Source organism: Lonchura striata, chromosome 2, assembly GCF_046129695.1.
Source record: "Lonchura striata isolate bLonStr1 chromosome 2, bLonStr1.mat, whole genome shotgun sequence".
Classification (NCBI taxonomy): Eukaryota; Metazoa; Chordata; class Aves; order Passeriformes; family Estrildidae; genus Lonchura; species Lonchura striata.
The window spans coordinates 47819995-47840490 of record NC_134604.1 but is presented as its reverse complement, the minus strand read 5'-3'; the positions used below and the strand labels follow the sequence as shown (position 1 = coordinate 47840490).

Here is a 20496-nt window from a genome sequence, read left to right as displayed (position 1 = left end):
ATTCTGTATTTCAAATTTACTGTCATTGGTTTTATTGACTCTGACTGACTTCTGCACATCCCATACAACCTCACTTGTTAAATGAAAACTTCAAAGCCATAGAGGGATTTTTTTTCTTTGTTAAACACTGTGTATTTACATAATATCACATCAGGTTTTTAACATCAGGTCTGTAGCTGGAAACATACTGAAAAGCTAGCCCATAGGAATTTTAGAAAATTCTAGTTACTTCTCTGCTTTTGACATTTGTGGTGTGTTTAGGTAGTGTCCACCATCAGTGTTCATCACACACAAATATTTAAATTATTATATTTTATTACAAGGGATTTAAAAAAAATAGCTATCAATTCACATTTTTAAAGAGCAAATCTAGCTTTAAAGAGAACAACTTCAATCTGGCACACACTCGTGTCTATTCCTGTGATTCTCCTGCTTTAAACTGACTTCTCTCACATACATGGGCCTCTCCAAAAAGGTGTGACTTTGTAGGTCCTTTTTTTCTCATCGTTAGACCCTCCTCTGTCACTGGTGTGAAACACCAGCAGTTTTTACACTCATTCTTCATTCTCAATGTGTCACATTATATGGAAATACATTTTTTAAGAAGAATCTATTCTGAGAGACAAGCACACACTGCTTCAGCCTTTATTTATGGACTCTGTACCATTTTCTCTAGACTAATAGCTTACTGCATAGAACTGGCTAAGCAATCATCTTGCAGAGGCAGCTCATTATGCTTTTTCTTTCCCCTTGCAAATCCATTGAGCTGTACTGAAGAAGCTGTACTGCTGCCAGTGTGAGCATTGTCTCCCTGAAGTTGTCTGAGGCCTTCTTAAAAGATGGTGTTCCTTCACTTCTGTGGTGTCCTGCTTTAACTGTGCTTGTAGTCAGCAAAGGTAATTAATACAGGCTCTAAGGGAGACAAGAGAGGTAGGGATCTAACCATGCTACCGGCTTAGACAAAGTACAGATGTGCAATGCCCAGCTGTGAGGAGTTTGTCAGAATATATCTGAGCTACTTCAGAACTGTCTCTGTGACTAGCAGGAAATAGCTCCAGCAGTAAAGAGATCCATGCAGGCTGCAAAATCTGTCCTAGACCAAGGCAAATATTTGAGCTATTTCCCAGCCTGACCTCTGTGTTGCAGTAATGACTTCTAAACCTGGTTCAGACACATCTGCATGATATCTAGACATATCCAAAGGCTAGGTTTACAGGACTGTACAAATGTATATACACACTGAACACAGATGATGACAATGCAATTGAAAATCTACTTTGGGCCACAAAATCTTAAAAAATCTTAAAAGTAGCCCATTGTTACTGCTAATGATGGCTTTGGCATTGCCTATGTTGCCTAAAAAAAAAGAAGAAAAAACGAAGAAAAACAAGCCAAAGTCCTGCTGTTTCTTTCTAAGAAATTCAGTCCCAGTGGTTTGTTTAAGCTAACTTCCTGCTTAAAGTAGCTATCTAAGCCCATAGAGAGATCACAAATTTGTGCAGGAATATAGAATTAAAACCAAATAGCTTATAAAAGGAGTTTGAAAATACAGAGGAAAATAAATACAATCAATAAATTCACAGACCACAGGACTGGTCCATGAGTAAATTAAGTACATAAATTTAATTAGATTTACATTTGGGAACAAAGTATTTATTTCTCACTGACATGACCTGTATTAGAGATTTAAAACCACATGCTAAAGGTGTAAAACAGAGTTTAAAAAAGTTTACTTTGTTTTCCAGGTTTTGGATAGGTATGTAGGCTTTTATTTTTAATTTTTTAAATTGTTTGTATGGTACAGTAAGTAAAATACTATAGTAACTGCTATATTTACTTAAAATAATACAAAATTATATACTATAAATGTAATATAAATATTTTTATTTTAACCAATATAAGTATTTGGTTTATATGTCTTTATTAAGATAAAATTAACATACTTTTGAAATCTACCTACTCTGTAAGTTCCACAAGAAACCTTAAAAATTTGAATAGGTTTATACAGGTGAAGAAATGTAAAGATAAATACTGTGCTTTCTTATTTGGTGGCCAGTGGTTGAATAATGAATGAAAACCAGATTAAAATAGCTAACAGTCCTTGCCTTTGTGCAATTAAGTTCAGACTTGTCAGAATTCAGATGCCATCTTTCAAGACAACTTTTCACAGAACTGGGCTTGCAAAAGCAAAAGCTTGTTACCAAGCAGAATCTTTTCTTGGCTCATTTTCATGGTGGAACAAAGTTTAAACTGTTGTAAGCTTGCTGACTAACAGCAATTAGATTTCTTTTTTCCTAAAAAAAAAAAAAAAAAAAAAAAAAAAAAAAAAAAAGTCTGAAGCAATACTTCCTTTTAAATGTAAATTTGAAACTATTTTGATTACATGCTATTTAGAGTACTATTTCTGTTTCTTTAAATACAATTCTTTGACAGAAAACAAATATTCTTAAGGATACAAAATATAGTCCTAACCCAATACTGTTATTGCAGGCCTATTAAGGTTTAAGAAGGTCAAAATAAAAAAGTAAATCTTAAGACTAGTATTCAAGGGTTTTAGTCTACAGGACAGTCCACATGATTTTTCATCTAAGTAATAAAATCCTAGCACTTCTGAGAGACACATTTCCTGGATTCAGTATATATTCTGCACAAGAGATCACAGAAGAAATATGGGCTTATGGGAGAGAGTCCAGCAAAGAGCCACCAGGGTGATGAAGGGACTGGAGCATCTTTCCTGTGAAGCAAGTCTTTGAGACCTGGAGCCCTTCAGCCTGGAGCAGAAATGCCTCAGAGGGGACCCCATCAATGCATATAAATACCTGAAGGGAAGTGCTTAGCAGATGGAGCCAGGCTCTCCTCAGCAGTGCTCTGTAACAAAACCAGGACAATGGGCCCACACAGAAACACTGGAGGCTCCCTGTGAACTTCAGGATTTTTTTTTTTTTTTTTTTTTTTTTACTGTGAGAGTGACTAAGCACTGACTTAAGTTGCCCCATGGACTTGTGGAGACTCCATTCTCAGTGATATTCAAAACACCCCCGGTCCTGGGCAGCCTGCTCCAGGTATTCCTGCTTGAGCAGATAGCCTCCAGAGGTCCCTTCCAACCTCTACCATTCTGTGGTTCTGTGATTTTAAGGAACCTTAGTGCTTGCTAATTGCTTTGCATTATAGATTAATATTATGCCATGGTCAAAACCTCTGGAATCCGACAGTTAAATTAAAATATACAGATAACACTATTTTGAAAATACACAGATCTGAAAGAAATGCATGCTTTTTTTATATTTTGATGTTCTAGAAAGAATAAGAATCAAAAGAAGGCATATTTAAAGCCTAAATGAGTCACATGACCTGTTTTGTTATAAGTCCAATAACTACACTTATATTCTTGAAGTAAAAAAAAGTTTAGTCTCTGTATATAAGCTAGACCATCCATCCAAAATTTGTCCCTACATATGAAACTCCCTCTCCACACACAAGTGTATTAACTCTATTGAATCTGCTCCTGCCTCCACTGACTCATTTCCCAAGCACTATGGAATATTTGCCAATTTTCCTATTAAATACTCTTTGGTCCTTGCCTATTGTCCTTTCTTCCCTTCATGTCTTCTAAAAGACATGAATTGCATGAGTTCAAAACTGAAGGTTACATCTTAATAAATGCTTACTCAATTGTATTCCGACATTTGCAGTGTCAAATTCCATTTGGCAGCTTTTAACTAGTTGGGGTTTCTAGGACAGTGCATCGCAGAGCTGAGACACAACACTTAAAAAGCCATGGAGATCAGATGACAACTTCCTGAGCTGAGATGTCACATGCAACGCTTCAGAAAAAGTTTACTTTGGAGAAAATTGTTGCTAACGATACAGAAAATGTTAAACTGATTACAAAATTGGTTCAATTTCTATGTTTCGTGAGATCTGGAAATATAATTAAGAGGTTTTGGTAATGGAAACACACTGCAACACTCTGTACAAACTTTCTTAAAATCAAGATGATCTTTACTAATAACTGTTCCTTTAAGAACAGAATAATTAAACATTTATTATGTATAATGAAGAAAAAGGAGAAAAATCCTGTTAGGAAGATAATATTATTCAATTTCTAACCTATAGAAACTCATCCATTTCTAACCAGCTTTGTTTCCTAACTGCTGGTGCTTTTGATGTGCAACACAGTTGTGCAAGAAACAAAACAAATGCAACAAACAGAAAAGGCCTGAACTTTCCAAACATATTTTTCTTTTCATTTGGATAGCTTTAGTAACTGCTGCATTAGCCAGGTATGGGCTGCAAGCACGGTTGCAGGCACACACACAACGTCTCACGCTTCCACCTCCTCCTCCCCTATAATCCTGCCTATCTTCACTCCCACCCCCAGCTAGGAGCACAACTCCAATAATGGAGCTCGCTCCGCTCCTCTGCCCTGCCACGCTCCCGTACTGGCTCTTCCCCCCGCTCCCGCAGGTCCTCACCCAGCTCGCCAGGGATGACTGCCCGCACAAAAACACTCACCCTGCTGCTCAGGTCAGCAAGCAGCTACGCAAAGGTGATGACCTGAGCTGCAGGATAAAGTTCTGCGTGCCGGCCATTAGCGATAGCGGCTAGCCGGTTTTGTGAGAGCATTTGCCTTGCAGATCAGCTATAGAGCAGCACACGCTGACACTCCTCCCCACTGCAGCCAAGAGATGGATCTACGGCTATGTGAAGTTGTTGCGTGCCACAGCTACATCTGGCAGTTTGGGAACCTACAAATGAGTCAGCTTCATCCCATAGACTTTTATGGGTGCAGGCGTTTTTGACTGATTTTACTCCAGGAAGTCATAAGCATCTGAATATTTAGTTTTAGGAAGAGAGAAGAAGAAAATCACATTTCCTTGCCACAGAACGGTGTTCTGCCTTCACAGGAACAGTAAACAAACGGACTCAGGATTCTTAATAACTTTACGTAGATGCCTATTCAAAATCGCTCTCCGGGTCCGCAGTATGTCTTCTGTGCTATATTGTACTTCTTGCCCCGAGGTGATCAATAGCGATAAATACCCAGGCAAGGCCTGGGCTTGGGCCATAACAGCCTTAGAGAACGCTGCTGCCGAGCGAACAGCGGGGAATGTCGGAGAAGCCCGGCTCTGGGCAACCGCGGCAGGAGCTCCCCGGGCCGAGCGCGGCCGCGGGCGGGGCGGGGCCCGGGCGGGGCGGGGCCCGGGCGGAGCGAGCGCGGCCGCGGGCGGGGCGGGGCCCGGGCGCTCCGCCGCCGCGGGGGCGGGCGGGGGGCGGCCGCGGCGGGGCGGGGCGGGGCGGGGCCGGGCGGCGGCGGCGCCGGGCGAGCGGGCGGGGGAAGAAAGGAAGGAAGAAGGGAAGGACGGAGCGGGCGACGCGGCGCCGGGTCGGAGGAGCTGCGGCCGCGCCCGTGCGTGTCGGCGGGTGGCCAGGATGGATCACCACCAGCCCGTCAGCCGCTACCAAGTGGTGAGCGCCGCGTCCCCGGCGAGGCCCCGCTCGCCTGCCCCCGCCCCTGGGGCCGGCGCGGCGGGCACGGTGCGACCGGGGCGCCCTTCCCTCCCCCCGCTTCTCGGCTCCGACGCGCGGGGGTCTGGCAGGGACCAGGACCGGCACCGGGCCCGTCCCACGGAGGGGCTCTGACAGCCGGGCCTTGCCGCGGAGGGGGCGCTGCCCGGCCTGCTCGGGAGCCGCCTTCGCCCGCCTCCTCTCCCGCGGCCCGGGCTCGGCGGGCTTTCCCGGGCGCTCCCCCTGCCGGAGCGGGTGCGGCTCCCGGGAGAGCGGGGCCGCCGGCGGAGGAAGGGGCAGGGGTCCTTGTCTCTGCTAGGTGCGTGCTGCGAGCCAACCTCTGCATCCTTGTGGTTTCTGAAAGCCCGGAGCTGTCTGGCACAGGGACAGAGTGCAAGGCCTGTGTGAAGATTAGAGCGAGGGAGGGAAGTGTGAAATGCAGGGAGGAAACTGACCTTCAGTGTGTGTGTCTGTGTGTATGCACATGCAGGAACAGGCTATTCTCAGGAACGGTCCGCAGCTTTGTGAGTCACTGAGACCAATTTTTCTTTTGTTCCCGAACCTTACCACGGAAGTAATAATTTGGAAATCGAAGGTTTTCATTCTGCCCGAATTGATTGTGCTGTTTGTTTCTCGCAGTTTAATGTCAATTACATAAGTCTTGCAGTCATTACCTTAAGGTCAGTTTTACTCAAAATATGTAAGCTTTCATCATTACTGGATGTAAAAATTACTTAGGTGCAGTCAGTCTCCTCAAAAGTTTAAATTTTTTCCTTAAACCCGTTGTACTTTATAGCCTTGCTCTGAATGTAAAGATAAGGAAGTCTGAAATCTTATTACTCTCTATGATTCAAATTTCTACTGTAATCTTCTAGCTAAATCCTGAATTATTTATCTTAATATTTGTGTTTTACAGCTTGAGCAGTGAAAAGAATGTCCACAGAAGTAATCACACATCTGTGCATATATAAATAGTACTATTTATATTCAGATTGTTCCTAGGTTATGATTTAAGAAAAATAACAGGAAACAATTTTATTATATTTGGAATATTTATTTTGATAATCTTACAGCACTGTAAATTTCTGTATAGTTTTGGGCACTTAGATACAGGGATTGTCATAGAGGTGACAATCCTGTGACACACCCTGTGATGTATTCCTTTAGGTTGGTAGATGGTCACCAGCTGCTTTTTTTGTGGCACCATGCTTCCATAACTTGAACTCAGTAGAAGTCCTGAAGTCATTCCTTCTTCTCTGCAACAGAGAAGAAAAATGCTGGCAGAGCATTTTCTTGAGAGCCTACAAACACTATCTTCCTCAAGGCCTGAGGTAACTTGGGCATGTTTTAAAAGGCTTTGAAAGCATATGTTATTAGAGGTCAGACAGGTAGAAGGGAAACTTTAATTTAGTTACTCAAAGGAGTAAAAAAAACCACATGAAGAAATAATTTGTCTCTGTAATATTTTTATCCTATGTTTATTAGGAACTTCCAGTGATGGTGCTGATGCCCAGCTTTGAGTAAGCACTATTTGGTGTGGCCTTCCAAAAGGGCTTAGCTTAATGTTTGTCTGTATGAGTTGGCCTCCTCAGTTTGCTGTGTACATTAAATTGTGTAGTCATTTGTTATAAATCAGTCTGCTGTGCTCCAGAGTTTAAAATACAGCCTTACTGATTACTGCCCCATGGGAAGGAGCATATTGTTTTAGTTTTTTGTTATATCTGACTGCTGAAGACTGAGATTTTTGTCATGTTGTTTACTTACTGTTTTGGGTCAGAGAAAGGAAGGAACAAGGCAATTGCAGATATACTTAATTAGCAGCTGATTATTCAAGCATGTGATCTTAAGTGTTGTGATGTATTTGCTTACATAATGGCTGTGATAGGTACTGAGCAGTAGATTACCACAGATTTTATGGTTTTGTCCTAGTTTTTAAAGACAAAATGTAGGGGGAAAAAATGACTTAATATGGTTAATACCATATTTTATTACTGTTTTATGAATTTAGTTTTATGAAATCTGGCCAGTTCTGTTGTGTTTGATGTATTTTTTTTTGTTTTGTTTTCTTTTTTTTTCTCCCATGTTTAATAATACTTTTTGGCCCAGCTTGTACCCATTCTGCCTCTACTTCTAGCTAATCTCTTTGACTCCATTCAGGGCAAACTCTCTTCTAAATAGAGAGATTTTTATGTGTATATTATTATCAAAAGAATTACTGACTTGTGTTTCCTGGCAGTAGAACTTCAGTGAAGTTGAAGGAGCTATCTTTCTCTTTTTATTTGTGCTGTCTTCAAGTAAGTTAAATTAAAAGACTTTAGTTGGGCAGGCAATTTAGTTTTGAGTTTTAGCACAAAAAGCCAGTTCTATGACTTCTTATGAAACAGAAAATGTCTCATCATAAAGCTAGCCCTCTGCTTTACTTATTTTTATCTCTGTTGGAAATAGCTCTAAAGCTTCATTCTGTATCTTGTTCTTTGTGTGTCTACATTTTATTTACAAAGCAGTTTAAAAGTGTACAAATCGGGCAGCTGTTAGAAGCTGGTACTTGGAATTGCAGCAAAGTAAGTTGTGCGCAAAGAGCAGGCAGTACGTCAGCATTACGTAACTCTCTGCCGCGGGCATGTGTGATTTGTATTGCTTTCTGGCCCTCCTGTTTTGTCTCTCTTCGTAGGGCAAAAAGACAAATAATTGATGGATAAGAATTTGTCATGCTTCCCTGCAGGAGTATGACATTAGAAGTAAAGTAGCCAACCTTTGTTGTCTTGCTTTACTTCCTTTTTTCTTTTCCTTAGTCACTTGAATGACTGCATTCCTGTTGGTGAATGTATCTTAGATTTTACATTTGACATTCCTTGCAGGTATAAGTCAGTTCAGCTGTATAATTTACTTATTGTTGTATTTTTTCTGTTTCTTCCCTATTCTTCCCTTTGTTGGATAAGGCATCATGTTTAGGAAAATGATAATAAAACTTCTTCAGTAATCATTCTTTCGTTTGTTTTTACCTTCTAGTTCTTTGTCATCTGACCTTAATAGCGTTGCTATTTTGTCTGCTTCTAGTCCAGCCTGTTTGCAGAAAAAGTGACTGGAATGATGCTTTGTGAATCTGTACAGAAACAAAGAGGATGAAATGCAGCTGTTTTCTGCAGCATGTAAATCTGAGAGACCAGCTAAGCACTAAAGCTGAAGTTGCCTTTTTTACTTAGAAATGTGGCTTTCCAGATAACTGAGTCATGAGGGAAGACTTCATGTGTGTGTGAGTGGTTTGGGCACAGAAATTGTATTGAAGGCTTCAGGATTTACAAGCTGTACTGCTCACAAATTGTAATAACCAGTCTTTCTTGGTTAAAGTTTGGGGTCAGGTAGTCTTGAGTCTTTGACTTAGGGTTTGGTCAGAGCTAAACAGGTAAATGGTAAAGTGGGAAGGTAACAAACCTTCCCGTTTGGGTGCGGCCAAAGGCAACTCTCCACAGGGATGTCGGTTCAGCTGTTACTGAACTTGCCATGCCACTGTAGCACTTGCTTTTGGTAGGGTTTGTAAGTAATGGTTGAGGTAAGACTGGTGGCTGCCTGCTGTTTTATGGCACTATACAGGGATAAAGAAATTGTTTTTTTTTTTAAAGAGATTTTAGTTGTATGCGTGTCAGCTGTGTGGGCCTTTAGAAATGGGGCTAAGAGATGAAAATTTATTCTGTAAACACTATAGCAAAACACAAACTCAGATAAGGCTATATTTTCTGTATCTGTTATCTCCATTGTTGCTGACTCTTTACTCTCTCAATGTTACTTGGTTAAAAACCTTGAGCAAAGTCAAGTAGTCTTTGTAACGCTCATGAAAGTCAACCTACGCAGGAAATGTGAACAAAGAAAAATCTCTTCCTTCTTTCTTTTCCGGGGACTGAGCCTAATAGTGATTGGCAAATAAACTCCCAAATGTAGGTAATTCTATAGTTTTGATGTAAGACTGCTAGCTTATATCTATATATCTACTGTATTTTCTACAGTATTTTTTGTCTTAAGAAAAATCTTATGTAATTGGTGTTACTGAACAGCTCAATCTAGTTTAGGAAAATTCTGTTGCTTTCCAGAGATATGGGGTAACGTTGTAACTGGAAGATAGAATTCTACATCTGGAGCACTAAGTTTATTATACTGAAAAATACTAAGGAAAGATAGATTAAGATAAGTGTTACAGTTGTTTTCTTGTGACAGTTGCACAGGTTTTTTTAGTGATAGGACCTCAATCATAAGAAGATACAATTTTTCATTGCACTGACTTTTTGCACTTGAAATACCTAGTTTAGACTTAGAAAAGCAAATGAGGCTCCTCTGAAATGAGGTAAATGTTGCCTTCAGACAGTGATCTGTCCCTGCATCTTAGTTGTTTTTTGGACTGTAATATTAGCAATTTAAAATTTTTAAATTATTTTTGTAGCACTCATCTCTTAAAAATTTCTCTATTAAATGGTTTCTCTCTTGAAGAAATAGCTTTAATATTTTTGTAAACTTTTTTTGCTATTTTTTAATGAAGAATCCTGCTACAAACAAGTAAAATTATAACTGTTGAGACATTTGCAGATAAAATAGGGCTGCAGTTAATTAACTTAAAGGACTGTATTTTACACTTTTTTCCACTTTTTATTTAAATGTCTAAGTACTTTTTCATTTTATATTAACAACAGAAAAACTTCAAATCTCTCTGTATGTTGCTTCTAAGGTGCTGAAGTACTGGACAGATACAATACTTTTTGTATAAATTTAAAGCAGGGTTGTTTAACTGTGTATTGCCATTACTGTCTGATTTTTGAATCTCTTGGAGGGCCACAAACATAACACACAGCTCTGCAGCTGATTCATAGGACGAAACCCTGGCTCACTGGTAGATCAGGATATCAGTGGTTACAGTAACTTTTTCTGGGTTTTTATGTGGGCAGTTTCCTTTCTTTTTGGCATGGGCACAGAATGACCTAAGCAACTTTGCACACAAATTGGCTTAATTTCATAAGTTTTACCATACTGAGCAAAAAAAAAACAAAACAAAAAAAAAAAAAAAACCAAACCAAAACAAAAAAACCAAACAAAAAAGAGTAAAACCAGCAAAAGGTGCCTGGATTGCTCCACTCAGGTTTTTCACAAAAGGTCTTGGTAGTCCAGAATCTAAGGTTGGATCTCTTCAAAGGTAGTACAGGAGGAGAAGTTGGGAACAGGACTGGCCTTTCTAGTGGCAGTGAGATCTCGGTGTGGCTGAGCCTATCTTGTGAAACTGGGGGATTTTTAGGTTCTTGAAAGATGCATGAAGCCTGAAGAAAGAGGTACCTGATCTGTGCAGTGACATAAAGTCATGAATGTAGAGGCAGCTTCAGCCTGTGACATGCATGTCATATCTAGTAAGTCTTCTAATTGTATTAGGAAAGTTCAGTAACATGAATCAAATGACTTCAAATAGCAGGGTTCTGAGCAGGAGTAGCTGTGTTATGGCCAAACCAGATGTTTTCTGTGGTACTTTAAAAAGAAGAAGCTCTAAGCCTTTTCTCAGCTTGTTTATATCTGAAAAATGTAGTAGGGACCACACCAGCATAACCTCAGAAATCAAGCACTGTGTTAATACAAACTGTTGGTAGTAGTCTTCTAAATGAGGGGAAAATTAGTTACTTTTGACAAATAGCTAATTACGGGCATATTTTGAAACTTTCTTCCCTGTAATGGTGTTGACAAAATAAGGAAGATGTGGCAACTGGTAATGTTGTCACACCTAACTTTGTGAGACCTCAGTGTTCAACTTAGTCATAGATTTCGGTATTTTCTGAAGTTTCATAGCCTCAAATCTCCCTCTTGATTTCTCGCTGTTTTGGAGAGGGGAATGAACATATACCAGTACACTCAAATCAGAGAAGCCATTTTCAAATGAAGAAAAGCAATCCAAAGAGATTATAAATTGCCAATATTTTTCATTCTTTTTTTACTCAAAGTTGGAGAGGCCCTGCCGACTTTTCCTCCTGAAACTGAACTACTGTGGAGCCAATACTGTGGGTTTGAGCTGCCTCAGGCTTAGTCTCCCACTTCCTGGGCAAGTACTGTCACAAGTAGCTGATTTTAGTAAATTGGGCACCCCCTTCACCAGCTGTGTTTTTTAACGAGAATGACTAACTTTTTCTGGTTTGTGCTTAAGTCTTGTCAAGCACAGCCTGCACTCAGACCATGTGTGATTTACAGTGAAAGTGAAAAATAAATTTCCATTTTAACTTTTGACTCTTTATTCCACTTAAGTATTGTTTCCATTATCATAGGCTAAGATTAGCCTAAAACTGAGATAGTCTAACTTACTCCTCAACCACTTCATAGCCAAAACATTAGATACTGGGTCGTGTCCCCCAGCCTCATCCATGGTTGTGCCTCCAGCTGTGTTTGCAATACACAGAACATTTTAAAAAAAAGTCCTCTGAACTTTGAGTGGTGTAGACAATATAATATCTGTAATAAATTTTATATTGCTATATTTTTCTTTGTAAACCCACCTTTTTATTTGGTTACTAGGTGCTTGGCAGACTCTTCTTACTTGTAAAATGTGCATTTCATGTAAAAAATGAAGAAAATTTGGTCTGCCTACTATTGCAGGGTGACTTATTTACAAACATGGTTTGTTCATTTTAGCTTTGAGCAATATTTACCTGTTGAGGTAATCCTATAAATGTTCACTGCTTGTTCTTGTAAGGGGGGTCAGAATCATGTCCTTGGTAAAGATGTATATGTAGCTTCAGGTGTGGAACATGCTTTTGCTTTTCCCTGATTAATCTGAAAAAAATATGTTGGAGAGGTTATTGAAAAGAGGGTACTTACAGTAGCAGTTCTTTGCTGCCTGCAGGAAAGATGTTTAGGGTTCTTTTAAAGTTGTGCAAGCTTGTGGTTAAACATTCCTTTGGTAATGGTTGATGTAATTAACATTTGCCATCTTTGAGGAATAAGTGATGCCTTTGGTAAAAAATGAAACCTTTGGGACAGGGGTCTTGGATGGTACTGCGTCCAGTTGTTCATTTTGATCATGGTACTTCAGAAACCATTGTATCTTGAAATTTAACAGAAACAATCCTTTAGGTATTTTTCAAGGAATGTACTTAAGCATTAAGGCTCTTAACTGAATCTCCAGAGTTGTGGTCATAAAATTGACTTGCATCAAATATATGAAATAAATGCTTAGGAAAAGTGACTTGCACAAGCTGTTTGCTTGTAAAATCTGTTCCAAATTCTAGAATTACTGCATAATTCAAATAAAGGAGTTGACCACTAAATCCCTGCAGTGCTGGGCCACAGCTGATATTGGGTGGTGTGGCTTGTGTTCCTTTCTTGTGTGTTTTTTGTTTAGCTGCCTCATAATCAATGAACCTTCTGGAAAGTTCCTGCTTTCAGGTGTGTGCTTTGTCTCACTGGCAATTGAGAGGTCCGGAGAATTTTCCTTTGTGCCACTTATTTTGTAGGATTGCTTTAAAATGCTCAGTCAGCACTCTTTAACAGTAGTGTTGAAAAAATTCCCAGCTACCTGTCGAGACCTAAGCATGCTTTTTTTTTAAAGGAATGACCCTGAATATTTGTAAATGTTGTGTGAATTGCAAATGAAAATGAAAGTCTTTTTCAGTAGAGCCTGCTCTTGCAACTCATAGTGTGTTCAGCTGATGTTGTATATGTGTGGTTTTCTTAAGCTGTTGAAATTTGTCTGTATTATCTCTGTAAGTTGAAAAGCTCAACTACTCTATTTCCAATTACTAAGAAAAATGGGTTATACTGAAAAAGTCAAGCATGACTGACCTGCTAATAAGAATAGAGTTTGCTCTTACTGATTCATAGTATCATCTGATTTATATTTTATTTAATTAATGATTTCATTTTGGTCTACTGAGTTACAATGTTGGGTAGGAAACTTTTGCTAGCCTGACTTGATTTAAGTACACGTGCAATAAAATTCCTGGTCGATAATCTTGAGACTTTTTAAGTTTTTCATAGTTTTTCTGAAGAATTTTTAATGACACTTATGCATGGTACAGGAAACATGCACTTGAGTCCTTTTTTTCCTACTTCTTTCAAATCAGGACCTTGAGGTGAAACTGTGCTGTTTCTGCAGTTCTGTTTCCACAATACATTTTCAGGAATAAAGTCTTCATGTTTGTTACTCCCTTTTAAAATAAATTTATCATGTTAGCATCCTCCTGCATAGTCTTCAGGAAGTTTTTGTTCTTGAGCTCTTATGTTGTACTTTAACTGAAATATGTATAGCATTTAGAGTAAAATTCAGCATTTTCAATTAACATTAAATTTTGCAGCCCAAATGAATGTAAGCTAAAATGGAAATGGAACTAATTGTTGAATACGGAGTCTGCTCTTGGTGTTGTTTCCTGATTTTATAGGCTTTCCTGTTCCCTCTGCTTTTACAGTTTACATGTTGTGTATGTTCTATGTGACCCAGATCTACTTTCTGTACTGATTCCGTGAAGCTGCTGCTGAGTAAAGACATGGCCTGTGACATGGTGGTTTGCTGAAACTGTTGCCACTAAGGTGGCAGATGCCAGCAAATCGTAATGCAACACTGTCCATCGTTAGGGAATCAGGGAGAATTAACAGGAAGTACCACTGTATAAGACACAAGACCTGCCTGTGTGTTGGGTACTGTCCACAGTTTTGGTTGATCACAAGGGGAGCTACAGAAAGGAAGGGGAAGTGGACTTCTTGAAAGTGCTCTGAAATAGGAGGTGGGAATTGGAAATGACTGGAACCTGCAGAGTCACCAAGTAGTTGTGGAGCTATTATTCACCAAATTGTGCAATATTAAAGTTGTAGAGTGCTCACTAGGGTTTGGTTTAGAAAAGAAAGTACATAAGGGAAGCAAACATATGCAGTTTGTTGATACACAAGATTATACAGGCAGTTATACCAGCATATTCAAGAAAACAAACTCACATGCATCAAATCTGTAACAGATGCAAGTGGAATAGGCAGAGATGCACACTTTACCAGCTGTCATGGAGCTGCTATGCTTATTGGGGAATCTGAGGAACATGGATGTCAAAGAGGTGATTAAGCTTAGTGTGCTGATTGTGTTGGAGACAGAACACACCCTTAGACTGACCTCTGGTCTCAGTAACATGCTTCTGTTTTGTTACTGAGTTTCTTCTATCTAGAAAGGGTTCAAGGAGGAAAACCTCATTTTATACTTTGTTTATAGAATTAAACCAGTTCGTCAAGCTGTTCTCAAGTTACTATTTGACAAACAGAAGGCTATGTGATAGGTGGTAATGTTTTTAGTAGCTTCTACATTCTGGAGTAAGTCAGAGTTGCAATACCCACTGTGTACAAGCTTTAGAGTAAGCTTTTAACAACTTTTTCCTAGAAATTTTTTATATTATGTGTAAAGATTTGAAAATGTTGGTCCCAGCAGTTGATGTTATTAATATTTAGACATAGCATTGTTTTGTTGGCAAATTTATCTGTTAATTCCTATACCTATGTAATAGGAAGAACCCTAGGAGACAATGCCCAGTTTATACTTTTACAATTAATATGAAGCATGTATCTGTTTGGATCATACCAAAATTACAGTATTCAAAATTATTGTGGCATAATTCATTAGTAGACAAGAAACCTTCAAGAAAAGGGGAGAGAAATGGATATACTTTGAAGAATAAGACCCTAATTCTAATATCACTAGTCTTAGAACATTCATTTTTCCAGAAGAGCTCATGCATTCACACCAGATATGTTCTCATATGCACTAATACCTCTTCTTTTACTATTGATGGGAAGGATTGGAATGGGAGTAATCTCAATAGAAGCCATAGGGAATGAATGCAGATGTATATGTTGTGCTACTAAACGTGTTAACTAAATTGGTTAAATCTGAATAATAATACCTGTAAAATGAAAGAGCATGTAAAATGTTATATGTGAGGTAGTTGTTGGGATGGACAGAGAGACACATCTATGTACATCTGTCTACACATACATGATAAAGTTTTTTCATTTCTTTCACAAAGCCCCTGATCACCATTATTTTACTTGGTTTGTGGGGGTTTTTTATCAGATTTATAGGATTCTTTAAAAAAAAAAACAAACTAGTGATCCCTAGTTAGGAAAAGATCCCTAGTTAAAAGAGAACTAAGATAATTTAAGTATTACTTAAATACATGTGAAGCACTTGCACTTGCTACAGATTATTTTTGCACAAGGAAATTCACTGTGGTAAAAAAGCCATTCTTTTGGCAACTTACTTTTCAACAACATTCAGTAGAAATCTCCGGATTCTTTTCAAAGTTTGCCTCCAGAGGTTCTGGGTTTCCATGGTATCTAATCCCTGTTAAAGCGACACACTTGGTATTTCTACACAGCTGTGGAACGGCAGCAATGGACTTCTGCTTCTAGTGCAGATTTTACACCTTTGACCTTCTGACATATTAACTACTGTTGAAAACTTTCTGCAGAGATGCCTTATGAAAAAAATCCCCAAAACCAAACAACAAACCAGCCCACTTTGTTGTCATGAAGGGGTACTGCTAGATCTGGGTGTTGGGTAGTTGATGCTTGCCAAGTGATGGGATGGTGAGGAAAAGAAAATGATGTGCATCTGTTCTGTTCAGTCAGAAATTCTAATCAGATTTGATCACTTAGTTTTGAATACATAAAAGCAAAAAGTAGCTGAAAATTTCTTCACTTCTGTGTCTTACTGAAATGCCTTGTAAACTTAATTGCTAAGTAGTTCAGTTTATTAATCTGAAGGCTCACCAATCTTGGGAGGATTGGTGTTTCTTTGGAGAGCTGTGGCTGTGGCTATGACCATATTGCAGCAGAGCATACATTTGGTAGAGAACTGGAAATAGCTGCCTTCCTGCTAGCTGGTCTGCCTGGGTTTGTGGGAAATTGGTGTTAAAACACATATTTGAAGAAAAAAACATGTTGTAAACTACCTTATTTGTGGATTAAAAAAACCCTGATACCGTGGAGAAAGGTAGTAAGTTAAAATACCATGCATTTTGTTTCACATTTTCTCAAGAATCCTTGTATTCTGGAAAACTGTACAATATTTATTTTGGAAAGCTTTTGTGGATATGTTTCTTTTCCAAATAAACAAGAAAATGAAAAAAATTATTTTGCAGGAAGGTTTATTTAGATCTTCTGCTCTTAAATTTATGACCTAAGTGTAATTACATATTATTTTAGTTTTGAGTTTTCAGTGGCTACTAGTGACCTAAATCAGAGCTAATTGATCTTAGCTCTTGCCTTCAGCAAGTTTGCTGATGACACCAAGCTGTGTAGTGTGGTTGATATGCTGGAGGGAAGGGATGCCACCCAGAAGGACCTTGACAGGCTTGAGAGGTGGGTGGGTGCAAAAATCATGAATTTCAACAAGGCCCAGTGTTTAAGGTTCTATGCCTGGGTTGGAGCAATCCCAAGCACAAACATAGGCTGGGGATGAACTGATGGAGAGCAGCCCTGCTGTGAAGGACTTGGAGGTGCTGGTGGGTGAGAGGTGGACATGACTCAGCCAGGAGCATTCATGGCCCAGAAACCAAACATGTCCTGGGCTGCATCCAAAGCAATGTGGGCAGCAGGGACAGGGAGGGATTCTGAACCCTCTACTCTGTGCTGCATCTAAGTCTGAGGTCCCAAGCACAGGAAGGAATGGGCCTGTTGGAGTGAGTCCAGAGGAGGGACACCAAAATGATCAGAGGGATGGAGCACCTCTCCTGTGAGGGGAAGCTCTGAGAGCTTGAATTGTTCAGCCTGGAGAAGAGAAGGCTCCAGGGAGCCCTTATGGCAGCCTTCCAGCGCCTGAAGGGGCTGTGCAAGAAAGCCAGAGAGGGTCTTACAAGAAGATACAGTGACTGGACAAGGGTGAATGGTGTCAAACTGGAGGAGGTAGACTTTTGTTAGATATAGGAATAATTTGTTTCCTGTGAAGGGTGTGAGGCACTGGAGCATGTTGTGCAGAGGAGCTGTGGGACCCCCACATCTGAGGAGCAGCCTGATCGAGTGGAAAGTGTCCTTGTCCATGGTGGGGGGATCGGAACTATGTTATCTTTAAGCTCCCTTCCAACACAGACCATTCTATGATTCTATTAATGGTGATTATGGTTTAATGATACAGGTTTTATGTGTTTTTCTAAAAATAAAAAAATAATAGCTGATAATATGAGCTGTTGTTACAATTAGGTGGCATTCAGAAAACAAACATCCTGAAGTGTTTTTCAACAGGTTCAGATTCAAATTTTATCTCAAGATCTTTTTTTGCCTTGAAAATACCAAGATTAAGATTTTGCTATTTACAGATAAATAAATCTTATTTTTAGACAAGTAAAGCTGAAAAATGCCATGTGTGGTTACAAAACAAGCATTAGAGCATTTGCAGCTTGTATTTGTTAAAGTTATTTTTATGTAGCAAGAGGTCTCTTCTTTCATGCCTCATTTATAGAGTAGTTTATTGCAGACTTAAAAATCACTACCAGTAGGCAAGTGTTAAAGGACTTGAATTTTTCAGCAAATGAAGGCATCAGGTGAAACACAGATATGAAAAGCTGGTAGCTTTTTGAAGAGGATAGTTTTTAATTTAACCAATTGTTTGTTGCACCTATCACATTTACAGTGTTACGATTTCTGTGGAATAAATGTGTGTGTACCAGTATAGAAAATGTCATTAATCTAATGCAGAAATATCAGAGTTCTTTTTGCGCACGGCACCGACAATCTTAAATATGTCATGCCTTTCCTTCCAATGCTAGAAGCTGCAATAAATGGATATTTTTGGTGGACCTTTTGTCATAATGTGAATAAATGGTAATAGAACACCAAAGTAACTTCTACCAAGTGAAGAAGTGTTCTACCAAGTGCCAAGAGTGTTGCTTTTTGTGAAGGAAGTGCTTCAATGTACTGTTTTGCATACAAAGGTGGAACTTGCATTATCTGCTTGGCTGTCTCCGCAGTTTTACTTGAAGCAAAGGTTTAGGTCCAACATCATGAAAATTTTGTGTTTTATTAGTTTTAATGCAGTTTGGAAGAACCCATGAACTCATCGATGTAAGGTTAAAACTGGATGAGTCAAAGCTTCTTCAAAAATGTAATTTCATTTGAAAGGTAGAAAGAAGGATATGTTAAAAGTGCTTTTTAATTTTTGATTGCTAATGAGAATTTTGTGTAGCTCTGTGGTGCCCCAGACAGAACCATCACTGCTAAAATTTACCTAAAAGTCACATTTTGACAAAATGAGCTGGTAATAAAGGTATTAAAATAAACGGGAAAACTAAAGCTGGCTAATTGTATGAGATTTTTTGGTTTTAACTTGTATTGCAGTATCTCCTGTATAATTCTGTGCTATGCTAAAGAAATTATGTAAGCAGAGTCAAAAAAACATGTTTATAAAAAAAGTTTAAATGTTTAAATAAAATTGCACATTTTTAAAATATGTGCAATATGCTGTTGAAATTGTTTCAATAATTTTATAATATACTGGTTTCCATAATAGTATTCTATGAAAGGAGTAAAGAGCAGCTTTTGAAATGTAAATTCAGGTTACAGAAATTGAGTGGTGTTTGTACACTATGACTAGAATTAGCATGTTATACTTCAATGCACTTTATCAGAGATAATCATTCTAATCTTTTGCATTTTTAGTGCAGTTGATAACATGTATCTTCTTGTATCCCTTTCCTCTGGTTTTTTTTAATGGCATAATTGAATAACTTGCTTATATTGCCACTCTCGTACAATCAGTCATTTCATCAGAAATGAAGCAAACTCTGTTTAGCCAGGAAAGCAAACATCTGTAGGTCAGATAAAGTTTGTTGTTTCAGACAGATAAAAAGTGTTAAATAGATAATGAGATCTTCCACTTCTAGTTTTTATTTTGATTAGCCTAAACATTTAAAGTATCTGCATACATCCCCTCAGTAAAAGCCTCTGTTCTATGGGCTTTCTTGTGGGTTACGTTTTTTTGTAAGCTGTCAGCTGACTTCAGGTATTGCATCTGGTGACTTTGGAAATAATTATACAAAATAACAGACTTAAGGAAATCAGTTGTAGAAGGACCAATTGTGTACATTGTATAAGAATAATTTCTTTTTAAAAGAAATTATTTATGTAAAAGTAGAAAATAAACATAACTGTATTTTATACAATATTTTGGTGCTGAAAGATCTGGCATTGATTTTAACTTATTCTGAAATGTAATAGTGAATCACTGTTTTGTAGATCTTTTCTGGGAAGGGAACTGAAGATAGTAGAAGGTAAAAATCATATGAAGGAAACTATTATGTTTTTCTGTGCTGTTCACCCTTTTGTGGTTACCATGCGACTGAGTCATTGTTGGCAGAAGAGCCATTGCTCCTTAGTTGATTTTGAATTTTACATGTCCTATTGTAGATACTTTTTGAGAATATGAGACTGTAATGTACTCCAGTTTGAGGGCTGCAGAAGCAGGGATTGAAATACTAGCATTAACAGTTTGAGAGTAATGTGTCTAATAGCAAAGTACACACTTTTTCTTTTTATAGTGAAGCTTCATATAGTTAGCCAGATATTCCAAGTACGGACTTAAACAGGAAGGAAAAAAAATTTCAGTGTCACCCACTTTTAAAATGTGAGGGAGAGGGCTACTAATTTAAAGTTGTCTGTGGTTTAATAGGTCTTAGTAATTGTTTTGACCATTATGCTCACAAAAGCAGCTATATTGCCTACTACCAAATTATGGTTCATTGGAGGCTTGAGAGGGGCTGAGATGATGACCTGTGAGTTCTCCTTAGTCCTTTAATTAAACATTAGGTGAATCATTCTTACTATTGGAAAAAGAAAATCTTGGATATTATTTATATACTTTCAATGTTAACTGCTGCTTCAGGTGGCATTTAAGTACATAGCATAAGTAATACCTTGAAACAGGCATTCTCTGTTCCTTTCTGGGTGTTTTTAGCTTGGTTTCTATGGCAATGAAGCCTATGAAGAGTGTCAGGCCTCTTCTTC

General features: G+C 38.6%; 1 protein-coding gene across 2 annotated transcripts in view; it reads left to right on the top strand.

Moving 5' to 3' along the window:
- The first annotated feature begins 5301 nt into the window (after positions 1-5301).
- Positions 5302-20496, top strand: part of NDFIP2 (Nedd4 family interacting protein 2) — a 44910-nt gene continuing 29715 nt past the window's right edge. For both annotated transcript variants that reach the window (XM_021529382.2, XM_031504915.2), the window contains exon 1: positions 5302-5469. In XM_021529382.2, coding sequence (XP_021385057.1) covers positions 5434-5469 — 36 coding nt within the window. In that variant the 5' untranslated portion in view covers positions 5302-5433. The remainder of the gene's footprint in view (positions 5470-20496) is intronic.